The following is a 15,033-nucleotide window of genomic DNA, read 5'->3' on the forward strand; positions in this document are numbered from 1 at the left end:
GCTACACCCTTCAAACCACTTGAGTCATCCCACAGACACTCCTAGGAAAACAAGCCAGCCTTCTTGGGAACAGAAGCACAGAGCACAGCAGTACACGTTCTCTCATCTCTCCCTCGATGCCTATCTCTGATCTCAGGATGTGGACTCTACTGCTTGGGGTCATTTTGGGACTTCTGGCACCTGTTCAGTCCGACCCTGTTCCTGGTGAGTAACAATGTATTACTGTCCCAGGACCAAATGAGCAAAACCCTGCTCTATGGCTCATTTGGTAACGTATGGTGCTTGCAATGCCAGGGTTGTGGGTTCAATTCCCAGGGCCATCCAAATGTAAAAATGCATGAGAAATTGTGTTCACATTAAACAAGATCAGATATTATGGTTGGGGTTGCTTGTCACAGTCTGACAACCATCCCCATTGTAACAACGTACCCAGTAAGCTAAATTACGTTGAAAAGACACCTAGAAGCCTTATTTTCCAGACATTGAAAAGACGTCTATGTTTCACAAGTTTGGGCAGCACGGTACAGTACAGTCCAGTGGAGTTTAATTCAGCACAGTACAGTACAGTCCAGTGGAGTTTAATTCAGTACAGTACAGTCCAGTGGAGTTTAATTCAGCACAGTACAGTACAGTTCAATGGAGTTTAATTCAGCACAGTACAGTACAGTTAAATGGAGTTTAATTCAGCATGGTACAGTACAATCCAATGGAGTTTAATTCAGCACAGTACAGTACAGTTCAATGGAGTTTAATTCAGCACAGTACAGTCCAATGGAGTTTAATTCAGCACAGTACAGTACAGTTCAATGGAGTTTAATTCAGCACAGTACAGTCCAATGGAGTTTAATTCAGCACAGTACAGTACAGTCCAATTTAATTCAGTACAGTATATATTTTTTTACTTTCTTGAACAAAATATCTTTCTCTGAGTCATTGTAGTAGTATAAAATAATATAATAAACATTTTTTTGGGAGCATACAATATAGCTCAGTATTTATATTGTTTATTTTATACAGTCTTTCTTGCTCATCTTTATCAAGGATGTCAATAGTTATGGACCTGACTGTATTTTGTATAACTGGATTTGAGGAGACATTAATCTGGGTTATTAAAGCTTCCCCAGCTGGCCATTGGTTGTGTATTAATCTGGGTTATTAAAGCATCCCCAGCTGGCCATTGGTTGTGTATTAATCTGGGTTATTAAAGCATCCCCAGCTGGCCATTGGTTGTGCATTAATCTGGGTTATTAAAGCATCCCCAGCTGGCCATTGGTTGTGCATTAATCTGGGTTATTAAAGCATCCCCAGCTGGCCATTGGTTGTGTATTAATCTGGGTTATTAAAGCATCCCCAGCTGGCCATTGGTTGTGTATTAATCTGGGTTATTAAAGCATCCCCAGCTGGCCATTGGTTGTGTATTAATCTGGGTTATTAAAGCATCCCCAGCTGGCCATTGGTTGTGTATTAATCTGGGTTATTAAAGCATCCCCAGCTGGCCATTGGTTGTCCATTAATCTGGGTTATTAAAGCATCCCCAGCTGGCCATTGGTTGTGTATTAATCTGGGTTATTAAAGCATCCCCAGCTGGCCATTGATTGTGTATTAATCTGGGTTATTAAAGCATCCCCAGCTGGCCATTGATTGTGCAGCCAAGTAAAATGGGTCACTGTCTAAGACCTCCTGTTGTATCTGAACACAGGCTTATGGAATTCAAGTAATCCTATCCTCGTCTGATGAGTCTGCACTTTTCTACTTCCCCGGAGAGCTTCATCGTGTTTCAAACCTACCTGTACTCTAGCTCAGTGAATACAGGGGGACCTATTATTTACATGTTTAGTGCCTAAGTCCCCCCCTCCCCACGTAGACAGACACACAGCAGTCTTTGTAGCAATTTCTGAGCTGTTCCAGCAGGTGCATTAATGTGTATATCCTGAATTTCTGTGAAACCAAAGTGCTTTGGTGAGTTTCATACAAGCTTGGGTGAGAAGGGAGAAACCTCATATAGGTAAAACTGTTATTGGACAGGGAGAAATCTCATACAGGTAAAACTGTTATTGGACAGGGAGAAACCTCATATAGGTAAAACTGTTATTGGACAGGAAGAAACCTCATACAGGTAAAACTGTTATTGGACAGGGAGAAACCTCATACAGGTAAAACTGTTATTGGACAGGGAGAAACCTCATACAGGTAAAACTGTTATTGGACAGGGAGAAACCTCATACAGGTAAAACTGTTATTGGACAGGGAGAAACCTCATACAGGTAAAACTGTTATTGGACAGGGAGAAACCTCATACAGGTAAAACTGTTATTGGACAGGGAGAAACCTCATACAGGTAAAACTGTTATTGGACAGGGAGAAACCTCATACAGGTAAAACTGTTATTGGACAGGGAGAAACCTCATACAGGTAAAACTGTTATTGGACAGGGATAAACCTCATACAGGTAAAACTGTTATTGGACAGGGAGAAACCTCATATAGGTAAAACTGTTATTGGACAGGAAGAAACCTCATACAGGTAAAACTGTTATTGGACAGGGAGAAACCTCATACAGGTAAAACTGTTATTGGACAGGGAGAAACCTCATACAGGTAAAACTGTTATTGGACAGGGAGAAACCTCATACAGGTAAAACTGTTATTGGACAGGGATAAACCTCATACAGGTAAAACTGTTATTGGACAGGGAGAAACCTCATATAGGTAAAACTGTTATTGGACAGGGAGAAACCTCATATAGGTAAAACTGTTATTGGACAGGGAGAAACCTCATACAGGTAAAACTGTTATTGGACAGGAAGAAACCTCATACAGGTAAAACTGTTCACAAGTGTGTTAGAAATGGAGGCCTGAGATTGCTTGACATACAGGATAATGTATTTGATGTCAAATTTTAAGAACAATGACAAAGTTAAGAGCAGTTACTTCTCCTTTTGTTTGAAAACAGTATTTAATGATACTCAACATTCAATGAAACAGTTAAGATCCTTTGGAGGATTCAACAAATACCTAAGGAAAGGGGTTAGAGATAAGTTTGGGATTGGGCAACAGTATCCCTGGTTAGCTACCTATGACCCCCTCTCGCCACAGTACACACACTGGAGTGGAGGCGTGGCTTATTAGGGGTGTGGCTTTAAGATATATCTTGTTGGGTCACCGGTTTGAGTAAATGTCATTTCTGTTCTGTTGTTCAAGGAAGCTTACAGAGGTGAATGACTTCCTCAGTTATTAAGAGCCTATGAAAATCGCAAAGTTGGAATAGTTACTACTTTATTACTATATTTAATCAGCAATGTTTATATTATTCATATTATATTAGAATATGCATAAATATTGAAGAAATAATTACATTTGCAGTGTACAAACTGAACATGGTGAATAGGAATGACATTTACTCTAACGGATGCCCCCAAAAAATTATCTGAAAGCCACACTTCCAATAAGCCACGCCTCCAGTCTTCTCATAGGCTGCCAGCTCTATAATATATTATTAAAACGGTTCAAAATGGAACCCCTCCCATAACAAAAAGGTTCCGGTGGGGTTCCAATAACCTTTTTGAACTGGAAAGGTCCTGCCGGTGTGGCAACCCAAAAGATTCTTCCAGGCATCTTTACTGCTAAGAGTGTATCCCTGGTTAGCTCCCTAGTACGCCCTCTTGCAGGAAAAAGATACATGCACACCTTATTCACGTGAATGCCTCTGTTGGGGCATGACATTTGGGCACCTCTTCAAAGCCTATCCTAAACTCTTTTGAAGTAGCACTGTTGACTAATTATGGCAACAGAACAGGGAAAAGAGACAAGCCAAGACATTGTTTATTTAAAGGCTTGGGTGTGTTGATTTTGCGGTTCAACAGAACCGAATGATTTGATGAAACTGCCTCTATCACACACAAAGGCAGACAATTAGTCATCCCAGTTAATATTTATGTTTCCTGTATGGTTAGTCAGAACACGACAGGTTCACACAGGTACTCCAGGGAGGAGCCTGAAAGACCACGATACTCCCAGGCCTTCCTTTGTCATGCAAAGACATCAAAGCTCAGTAATTTTCCTCTACTGTAAAGGTCAGGACATGATGTTAGTAGGTAATTATTGAGCTAAGGTCTTTTCTTCTCTTCGTCACAGCCTCGACAGAACTTCCCGCTCTGGCTGCTGGGGATTTTCTTGGGGAAACTTTCAAGTTCTTCAATAAGCTTTTAGTGGGTCCCCCGGATGCCAGCAGTGATGAAACACTGGACCTAGATCATCTGGTGACCCCTGACCCTGTGACATCTGACCCGGAAGACCAGCTGCCCACCTTTGACCCAGAGGAGGGCAGCACAGATGAGACAGAGGGCAGCACTATAGAAGGCAGCATGAAACACCCCACTTCGGGACAAGACGACGAAGGGGAGCTGTTTGACGCCAACCTTAAACCTAACTTTAACCTCCGCTCCAGTCCAATTCCTCACCCCAGTCCAACTCCTCGCCCCAGTCAAAGCAACACAGAGGACAATTATGAAAAGTACAACTATGATTCCAATCCAAGTGATAGACCTGATTCATCAGAGGAAGATGAAATGGGCCTGATCCTGGATACTGAAAGCCCCACAGTAGAGTTTGTCCCCACAGCAGAGTTTGTCCCCACAACAGAGTTTGTCCCCACAGCAGAGTTTGTCCCCACCACAGAGTTTGTCCCCACAGCAGAGTTTGTCCCCACAGCAGAGTTTGTCCCCACAGCAGAGTTTGTCCCCACCACAGAGTTTGTCCCCACCACAGAATTTGTCCCCACTGCAGAGTTTGTCCCCACAGCAGAGTTTGTCCCCACAGCAGAGTTTAACCCCACCACAGATTTTCCGATGGATTTGGAGGACGTTAACGCAATCCTTGACCCTAACCCCAGCCCCAGTCCTTATCCAACTCATGATGCTAACCCCAGCCCCAGTTCTTATCCAACTCATGATGCTAGCACCACAACAGAGCTAGAGGAGTTCAAGGACGATATATTCAGACCAAACTTTGTCCCCAGCCCTAGTCGTGTACCGGATCCCAGCCCCAGCCATAGTCCCATCTCAGAGTTTGAAGAAGAAGACCTGTTACCTCTTAGCCTTGATCCAAGCTTTAGTACCACCTCCAGACCTAGCCAAAGTCGAGGGACCAGCCATACACCTAGTTCTAAACTAACCAGTATGATAGACTTGGAGGAAGGCGGGGCTGCAAAGATGAATACAGAGCTGGCCTTCACATCAACCACCAGTTCTGCCGCACCTACAACAGTCAGGATGAATTCAGACATCGAAGGGTCAGGGTCGGGATTCCTGCCTCAGAGTAGCACCACAGTAGCAGCCCCTGCTGGTGAGGAGGACCAAACATACAATTCCCTAGTCGATAAGCCATTCACTGAAACAAAGACAAGAATTCAAGGCAGCAATAGGCTTGCTCTACCAAGGGAGGAACCGGCAGTGGATACCTCTACAGGTACAGTACTGTTAATCCAGGAGAAGTGTACCAATATTCTGTCCCTTCAAAGTTATTGTGTTCATAATGGGTGGCATTCAGAATTAAGATCCTTGTACTTTACTCATACTTCTGCGTAAATCATTCATTGATGTCAATGGAAGGCTTGCACAAAGATATTGGGTTGTCAAGTCTGAATACGTCCCATTGTATCTGTTAGCAGAGTGGGCTAGGGCATGTCCATTGTAACTTTTAGCAGAGTGGGCTAGGGCATGTCCATTGTATCTGTTAGCAGTGTGGGCTAGGGCATGTCCATTGTATCTGTTAGCAGAGTGGGCTAGGGCATGTCCATTGTATCTGTTAGCAGAGTGGGCTAGGGCATGTCCATTGTATCTGTTAGCAGAGTGGGCTAGGGCATGTCCATTGTATCTGTTAGCAGAGTGGGCTAGGGCATGTCCATTGTATCTGTTAGCAGTGTGGGCTAGGGCATGTCCATTGTATCTGTTAGCAGAGTGGGCTAGGGCATGTCCATTGTATCTGTTAGCAGAGTGGGCAAGGGCATGTCCATTGTATCTGTTAGCAGAGTGGGCCAGGGCATGTCCATTGTATCTTTTAGCAGAGTGGGCTAGGGCATGTCAATTGTATCTGTTAGCAGAGTGGGCTAGGGCATGTCCATTGTATCTTTTAGCAGAGTGGGCTAGGGCATGTCCATTGTATCTGTTAGCAGAGTTGGCTAGGGCATGTCCATTGTATCTGTTAGCAGTGTGGGCTAGGGCATGTCCATTGTATCTGTTAGCAGAGTGGGCTAGGGCATGTCCATTGTATCTGTTAGCAGAGTGGGCTAGGGCATGTCCATTGTATCTGTTAGCAGAGTGGGCTAGGGCATGTCCATTGTATCTGTTAGCAGTGTGGGCTAGGGCATGTCCATTGTATCTGTTAGCAGAGTGGGCTAGGGCATGTCCATTGTGTCTGTTAGCAGAGTGGGCTAGGGCATGTCCATTGTATCTGTTAGCAGAGTGGGCTAGGGCATGTCCATTGTATCTGTTAGCAGAGTGGGCTAGGGCATGTCCATTGTATCTGTTAGCAGAGTGGGCTTGGGCATGTCCATTGTATCTGTTAGCAGAGTGGGCCAGGGCATGTCCATTGTATCTTTTAGCAGAGTGGGCTAGGGCATGTCCATTGTATCTGTTAGCAGAGTGGGCTAGGGCATGTCCATTGTATCTTTTAGCAGAGTGGGCTAGGGCATGTCCATTGTATCTGTTAGCAGAGTGGGCTAGGGCATGTCCATTGTATCTGTTAGCAGAGTGGGCTAGGGCATGTCCATTGGATCTGTTAGCAGTGTGGGCTAGGGCATGTCCATTGTATCTGTTAGCAGAGTGGGCTAGGGCATGTCCATTGTATCTTTTAGCAGAGTGGGCTAGGGCATGTCCATTGTATCTGTTAGCAGAGTGGGCTAGGGCATGTCCATTGTATCTGTTAGCAGAGTGGGCTAGGGCATGTCCATTGTATCTGTTAGCAGAGTGGGCTAGGGCATGTCCATTGTATCTGTTAGCAGAGTGGGCTAGGGCATGTCCATTGTATCTGTTAGCAGAGTGGGCTAGGGCATGTCCATTGTATCTGTTAGCAGTGTGGGCTAGGGCATGTCCATTGTATCTGTTAGCAGAGTGGGCTAGGGCATGTCCATTGTATCTGTTAACAGAGTGGGCTAGGGCATGTCCATTGTATCTGTTAGCAGAGTGGGCTAGGGCATGTCCATTGTATCTGTTAGCAGTGTGGGCTAGGGCATGTCCATTGTATCTGTTAGCAGTGTGGGCTAGGGCATGTCCATTGTATCTGTTAGCAGTGTGGGCTAGGGCATGTCCATTGTATCTGTTAGCAGAGTGGGCTAGGGCATGTCCATTGTATCTGTTAGTAGAGTGGGCTAGGGCATGTCCATTGTATCTGTTAGCAGAGTGGGCTAGGGCATGTCCATTGTATCTGTTAGCAGAGTGGGCTAGGGCATGTCCATTGTAACTTTTAGCAGAGTGGGCTAGGGCATTCCATTGTATCTGTTAGCAGTGTGGGCTAGGGCATGTCCATTGTATCTGTTAGCAGAGTGGGCTAGGGCATGTCCATTGTAACTTTTAGCAGAGTGGGCTAGGGCATTCCATTGTATCTGTTAGCAGTGTGGGCTAGGGCATGTCCATTGTATCTTTTAGCAGAGTGGGCTAGGGCATGTCCATTGTATCTGTTAGCAGAGTGGGCTAGGGCATGTCCATTGTATCTGTTAGCAGAGTGGGCTAGGGCATGTCCATTGTATCTGTTAGCAGTGTGGGCTAGGGCATGTCCATTGTATCTGTTAGCAGAGTGGGCTAGGGCATGTCCATTGTATCTGTTAGCAGTGTGGGCTAGGGCATGTCCATTGTATCTGTTAGCAGAGTGGGCTAGGGCATGTCCATTGTATCTGTTAGCAGTGTGGGCTAGGGCATGTCCATTGTATCTGTTAGCAGTGTGGGCTAGGGCATGTCCATTGTATCTGTTAGCAGAGTGGGCTAGGGCATGTCCATTGTATCTGTTAGCAGTGTGGGCTAGGGCATGTCCATTGTATCTGTTAGCAGAGTGGGCTAGGGCATGTCCATTGTATCTGTTAGCAGAGTGGGCTAGGGCATGTCCATTGTATCTGTTAGCAGTGTGGGCTAGGGCATGTCCATTGTATCTGTTAGCAGTGTGGGCTAGGGCATGTCCATTGTATCTTTTAGCAGAGTGGGCTAGGGCATGTCCATTGTATCTGTTAGCAGTGTGGGCTAGGGCATGTCCATTGTATCTGTTAGCAGTGTGGGCTAGGGCATGTCCATTGTATCTGTTAGCAGAGTGGGCTAGGGCATGTCCATTGTATCTGTTAGCAGTGTGGGCTAGGGCATGTCCATTGTATCTGTTAGCAGTGTGGGCTAGGGCATGTCCATTGTATCTGTTAGCAGTGTGGGCTAGGGCATGTCCATTGTATCTGTTAGCAGAGTGGGCTAGGGCATGTCCATTGTATCTGTTAGCAGTGTGGGCTAGGGCATGTCCATTGTATCTGTTAGCAGTGTGGGCTAGGGCATGTCCATTGTATCTGTTAGCAGAGTGGGCTAGGGCATGTCCATTGTATCTGTTAGCAGTGTGGGCTAGGGCATGTCCATTGTCGTAATAGTCAGCACTCTGGCAGGTCTATATACCTGCTCTAATGAGAACATAACTTTTTTGTTAGTATTGAACACATCTCTTTGAGTGTATATTGTAGTTAATCTATCTCTATTTCCACAGTTCTTCATGATGCAGCTGCTGTAAAACCAACCCCATCCGGACAACATGATTCATATACATCGGGTCAGTTCCTGAATCATACATGCCCAGCTAACAAGATATGCTACTGATAAACGAGGGAACGTTCTGCTCCTTTTTGCAGTTTAAATTTGAAGACAATGTTTTGTGAACTTACTAGAGGACCCAGTAGACACGGTCACTTCCACTCACTGTCTGCTTCGTCTTCTTCTCCTCCTCCTCCAGGTTGGTTGATCATCGTTGCCTTCGTCGCGGGCGTGGCCGTCTTGGTCGTAATCTGTGTTGCCATAGGTACCAGAGACAGGTAAAATCCACCACTTTCAAACCCATCCTGGAAAATATGTTCATGAGATTGAAACATGTTGTCACTTAGTTACAAACCATGGAATTAAACCATGTCAAATCATGTTGCAGGTGGAATGCACCGGCCCAGGCATCTGAGAAGAAGGTCGCCAGAGCGAGCTCAGGAGATGAGAAGGCGGAGCGGGAAATGGAGAGGTTTCTGTCTAAAGAGAGGCCAAGGGAAAATGTCCACGCTGGAGAGTACACTGTTATACTTCTGGAGGACGTCCCAGAGAAAGAGCCGCTGGACTGAGACGGACCAAGGAGATGCAGAACGGGGTCAAAATAAGAACAACTGGCACCTTAGAAATAGAATGGAACGGGTCTCCCCATTCTAGTCAATGGTGGGGTAATGGGTGGCATAATGGGTGGACCCCCCCCCCATTCTTGACACACACGGGAAACTGTTGAGTGTGAAAAACCCAGCAGCGTTGTAGTTCTTGACACAAACGGGTACACCTGGCACCCACCCCGTTCAAAGGCACTTCATATTTTGTCTTGCCCATTCACCCTCTGAATGGCACACATACACAATCCATGTCTCAATTGTCTCAAAGCACAATCCAGTCTCCTCCCCTTCTTCTACACTGATTGAAGTGAATTTAACAAGTGACATCAATAAGGAATCATGGCTTTCACCTGGATTCACCTGGTCAGTCTATGTCATGGAAAGATTTCTCACAGCAGGAAAATAATCCTGCAGCAACTGGAAATGTGAATTATTGTGTGGATTATAATTAATGGACATTTTTGTAGGGGTTGATAATGCATTTTGTAGTTACGGCAAATCAAGTCTGACATTTTTAAGTGGAAATGACAAACTTTAGAACTCTTTTTAAACTTTGAATAACTACAAGTTTGCATTTCCTACCTTGCAGGAAATTTGCTGCAACAACCGGGTGATCAAATTAAGACCCTACATCTGTAGCTAGTGATACAGGATTCTATGACTATGAATGGAGACATTATAGAATGTACGTGGGACACGTCTGTGGCGTGTGAGTTTGAACTGTCCCTTTGACCTTTGGTAGCCCAGATAAGTCAGGTTGATAAACACCTGTACCGATGGGCTATGGATAAACACGTTGCTATATCTCTGTTGACATTATGTATATTATTAAAGTTACAAACACTGTCAGAACCATTGATAGAAAAAGAAAACAAAAACAAGGTCATACTGAATTACTAATTCTCACTCACCGACCAGTGTTGTTGTTATTGGTGTTGTTGTTATTGTTGTTGTTGTTGGTGTTGTTGTTGTTATTGTTGTTGTTTTTGTTTTGATATTGCACTATTTTTTATCAACAAATCTTATTTGTGTACATGTTTATGATCATCCTGTAAAAGAAAATACAGAATCCATACAGAATAGAAATGAATGTCTTTCTAGATGTTTCATAGTGACACGTACACTCAGGGACTCACATAAGTGCTACACAGACAGAATAAGTCAAGTATAGTAGAAAGTGAAGTCTTAATACCAACCTACTTAGAGCCCAGCTTTTCACAGCATTTCCACTGGGTGTAAAATCCTGCTGACTTGTGGCATTACATATTATTCAGATGAATGCCGGTATGTGAGTTATAGTAAGTATAATATACTTTATACTTCATGTTGATTTGTTTTAAGCACTCAGTGTTCTTCTAGTGTTAGACAGTTGTATGATTCTCATGGCATAGCTACTGCTACAGTATAATGGATGCATTTTTAAATCATTACAACACTTCATTAGTCAGCTCCACTAAATGGTTACCAAATGTAGTTTCTCCCTTCTATTTCCATGTCTGTTCATATAAAGTGTACTGCAGATCATTTTAAACTGAGCACTAACTACAGCTACTGGGGTTTAACTACAACTACTACTACCATGCTTTGCTACTCTGGGACCAGAAGTCATGAAAGAAAATCAGTTTTGAATTTTTTATTTCAACATTTATTGGTTTCCATAATTATATGTACACAAGAAGTAGTAAAACACTTTACCACACTTTTAGTCCATTTGTCTGACAGAGAAAATTATATTTGTACATTTTTGAGAAATTAAATTCATACTTTCTTTAGTTCACTCACACACATTCAACATCAGACAGATTACAGAACCACACATTCACACAGTCAACATCACACAGATTCTAGAACCACACATTCACACAGTCAATATCACACAGATTCTAGAACCACACATTCACACAGTCAACATCACACAGATTCTAGAACCACACATTCACACAGTCAACATCACACAGATTCTAGAACCACACATTCACACAGTCAACATCACACAGATTCTAGAACCTCACATTCACACAGTCAACATCACACAGATTCTAGAACCACACATTCACACAGTCAACATCACACAGATTCTAGAACCACACATTCACACAGTCAACATCACACAGATTCTAGAACCACACATTCACACAGTCAACATCACACAGATTCTAGAACCACACATTCACACAGTCAACATCACACAGATTCTAGAACCACACATTCATACAGTCAACATCACACAGATTCTAGAACCACACATTCACACAGTCACATCACACAGATTCTAGAACCACACATTCACACAGTCAACATCACACAGATTCTAGAACCACACATTCACACAGTCAACATCACACAGATTCTAGAACCACACATTCACACAGTCAACATCACACAGATTCTAGAACCACACATTCACACAGTCAACATCACACAGATTCTAGAACCACACATTAACACAGTCAACATCACACAGATTCTAGAACCACACATTCACACAGTCAACATCACACAGATTCTAGAACCACACATTCACACAGTCAACATCACACAGATTCTAGAACCACACATTCACACAGTCAACATCACACAGATTCTAGAACCACACATTCACACAGTCAACATCACACAGATTCTAGAACCACACATTCATACAGTCAACATCACACAGATTCTAGAACCACACATTCACTCAGTCAACATCACACAGATTCTAGAACCACACATTCACACAGTCAACATCACACAGATTCTAGAACCACACATTCACACAGTCAACATCACACAGATTCTAGAACCTAACATTCACACAGTCAACATCAGACAGATTCTAGAACCACACATTCATACAGTCAACATCAGACAGATTCTAGAACCACACATTCCCACAGTCAACATCACACAGATTCTAGAACCACACATTCCCACAGTCAACATCACACAGATTCTAGAACCACACATTCACACAGTCAACATCACACAGATTCTAGAACCACACATTCCCACAGTCAACATCACACAGATTCTAGAACCACACATTCACACAGTCAACATCACACAGATTCTAGAACCACACATTCACACAGTCAACATCACACAGATTCTAGAACCACACATTCACACAGTCAACATCACACAGATTACACAACAATGAGGAAAAATGTTCCAACACGTTCTTGGACCCATATGTGCATTGAATCAAAATCAAGGATAGAAAATAGACAGAAGTAGAATGGTCTAAATGTACATTTCAACAGGTATTCATAGAAAAATAAAAAGAGGAAAAAGCCAAACTGAGAAAGGAAACATTTAAAGTGAATTTATGAAGCACTGATGTTTAACAGTGTTAAGCTATGTCTGGACAAGACTCAAGAGCATTTTGCATAGGTGGAGTGGACTTAGCTGCTGTGAAAAACGTTGCCTGATAACCTGATATTCAGCTAACGTACATACATACAGTAGCTGCCAGCACCAAAGCTCTTTTGATGCCTGCCCCTGTTGTCTTGATTCCACTCTGAGAAAGCTACACCTTTAATTGGACTTTTCCCTCTTATCTTGTCAACCTAATAACAAAAGTAACAATGATACCGTAAAACAAACAATAAAATAACACCAGCCAGTCCATATTGGTGAAAAATACAGCATTCTTTTCTCTTATTTTCCTCTCTTTCCAGTCCCATTTTCTGGATCCTTCTGTGTATGCATTAAGAGTATTAACATCTCTGCCTCCCTGAAAAAGACCAAACAATTCCATACGTATATTGGAAAGGTGATATCTCTGTGAGACTAGTAGACTACTACCCAAAGTAAAAGGACAAACAACGTAGTTCTACATTTGCATATGGTTTTCCTATCGTTATAGAAACCCTGAGCAGAACACTCGGGGAAATCATATTTGTTTGGGATTCACTACAAAACGTTTCACCTAAATATCTACCTGGATCTAGTATATGTAATATCCACAAAGTGCAAAGAGGCACTTTGAACATGGAGATGTAAGATAACGCTGCTCTTCAACAGGCTCCATCTAGAGTGTTTCTGAGACCCAGTACTGCTGTAAAGATCAGTTCCCTATTGCGATACTACCCAGCATCCACTGCAAGGTTATGGTCTTGATTGTTATATAACCTTACGGCCCAGGTACAGAGGTTTGTACAGTGCAGTGCTGTGCACACACGTCTAGTTCCAAATAGTCCTATCTGTAATTGCAAGCTACTTTTGCTGTCTTTATATTTAGCATGTTGATACGGCATACATTATAGGAAGTGTCTGAAACAGAACTTTATGTAGGTAGGACCGGCCTTCCTTTTTCCAGTGTCACAAATTAGCATGCTGGAGATGGAGCTGGACTTTTCAAATCCAAATCGAAGGGCAAATTTTCTGTTGATATGGATTATTTGAGTGTAATTAACATTGTCGTAATCATCACGCTGACTGACTGAACAGATTGCGGTTGACAAGGCAAGGTTGTCGTTTAGCATAGAAATACAAACACAATGCACTGACTTTCAGAGCCGCCCGGCTTACAAGACTATATTCCCTCTACCATCTCTCTACTATCTCTTACTCTCTCTACTATCTCTTACTCTCTCTACTATCTCTTACTCTCTCTCTCATCTCTTACTCTCTCTCTCTCTAACATCTCTCTCTCATCTCTTACTCTCTCTCTCTCATCTCTTACTCTCTCATCTCTTACTCTCTCTCTCATCTCTTACTCTCTCTCTCTCTACCATCTCTCTCTCTCTCTCATCTCTTACTCTCTCTCTCTCATCTCTTACTCTCTCTCTACCATCTCTCTCTACCATCTCTTACTCTCTCTACCATCTCTCTCTCTCTACCATCTCTTACTCTCTCTCTCTACCATCTCTCTCTCTCTACCATCTCTTACTCTCTCTCTCTACCATCTCTTACTCTCTCTCTACCATCTCTTACTCTCTCTCTACCATCTCTCTCTCTCTACCATCTCTTACTCTCTCTCTCTACCATCTCTTACTCTCTCTCTACCATCTCTTACTCTCTCTCTACCATCTCTCTCTCTCTACCATCTCTTACTCTCTCTCTCTACCATCTCTTACTCTCTCTCTCTACCATCTCTTACTCTCTCTCTACCATCTCTTACTCTCTCTCTCTACCATCTCTTACTCTCTCTACCATCTCTTACTCTCTCTCTACCATCTCTTACTCTCTATCTCTACCATCTCTTACTCTCTCTCTACCATCTCTTACTCTCTATCTCTACCATCTCTTACTCTCTCTCTCTACCATCTCTTACTATCTCTACCATATCTTACTCTCTACCATCTCTCTCGACCATCTCTTACTCTCTCTCTCTCTCTACCATATCTTACTCTCTCTCTACCATCTCTTTCTCTCTCTCTACCATATTTCACTCTCTCTACCATCTCTTACTCTCTCTACCATCTCTCTCTCTCTACCATCTCTTTCTCTCTCTCTACCATATTTCTCTCTCTCTACCATCTCTTACTCTCTCTCTACCATCTCTCTACTCTCTCTCTACCATCTCTCACTCTCTCTCTACCATCTCTTACTCTCTCTCTACCATCTCTCACTCTCTCTCTCTACCATCTCTTACTCTCTCTCTACCATCTCTCACTCTCTCTCTCTCATCTCTTACTCTCTCTACCATCTCTTACTCTCTCTCTACCATCT

At 43.2% G+C, this 15,033-nt stretch overlaps 1 protein-coding gene across 2 annotated transcripts; it reads left to right on the forward strand.

Moving 5' to 3' along the window:
* On the forward strand, positions 1–9,372 carry LOC115203647 (cell surface glycoprotein 1). Of its 2 annotated transcripts, XM_029768541.1 has the most exons (6): positions 1–204; positions 4,134–4,907; positions 4,944–5,465; positions 8,727–8,789; positions 8,970–9,048; positions 9,159–9,372. In XM_029768541.1, exons 1-6 carry the CDS (start codon positions 117–119, stop codon positions 9,337–9,339), a joined length of 1,707 nt encoding a protein of 568 aa, XP_029624401.1. In that variant the 5' UTR covers positions 1–116; the 3' UTR covers positions 9,340–9,372. The 2 variants fall into 2 exon arrangements, with proteins under 2 accessions (XP_029624401.1, XP_029624400.1); XM_029768540.1 differs by having other exon boundaries at positions 4,134–5,465.
* The last annotated feature ends 5,661 nt before the right edge of the window (positions 9,373–15,033 follow it).

This window comes from Salmo trutta, chromosome 12, assembly GCF_901001165.1.
Source record: "Salmo trutta chromosome 12, fSalTru1.1, whole genome shotgun sequence".
Lineage (NCBI taxonomy): Eukaryota > Metazoa > Chordata > Actinopteri > Salmoniformes > Salmonidae > Salmo > Salmo trutta.

Coding starts and splice junctions, on each gene's coding strand:
- LOC115203647 (XM_029768540.1), top strand. CDS start 117: ATGCCTATCTCTGATCTCAGGATGTGGACTCTACTGCTTGGGGTCATT. Junction 5,466..8,726: donor GGCAGTGGATACCTCTACAG/GTACAGTACTGT, acceptor CTATTTCCACAG/TTCTTCATGATGCAGCTGCT. Junction 9,049..9,158: donor GCCATAGGTACCAGAGACAG/GTAAAATCCACC, acceptor ATCATGTTGCAG/GTGGAATGCACCGGCCCAGG.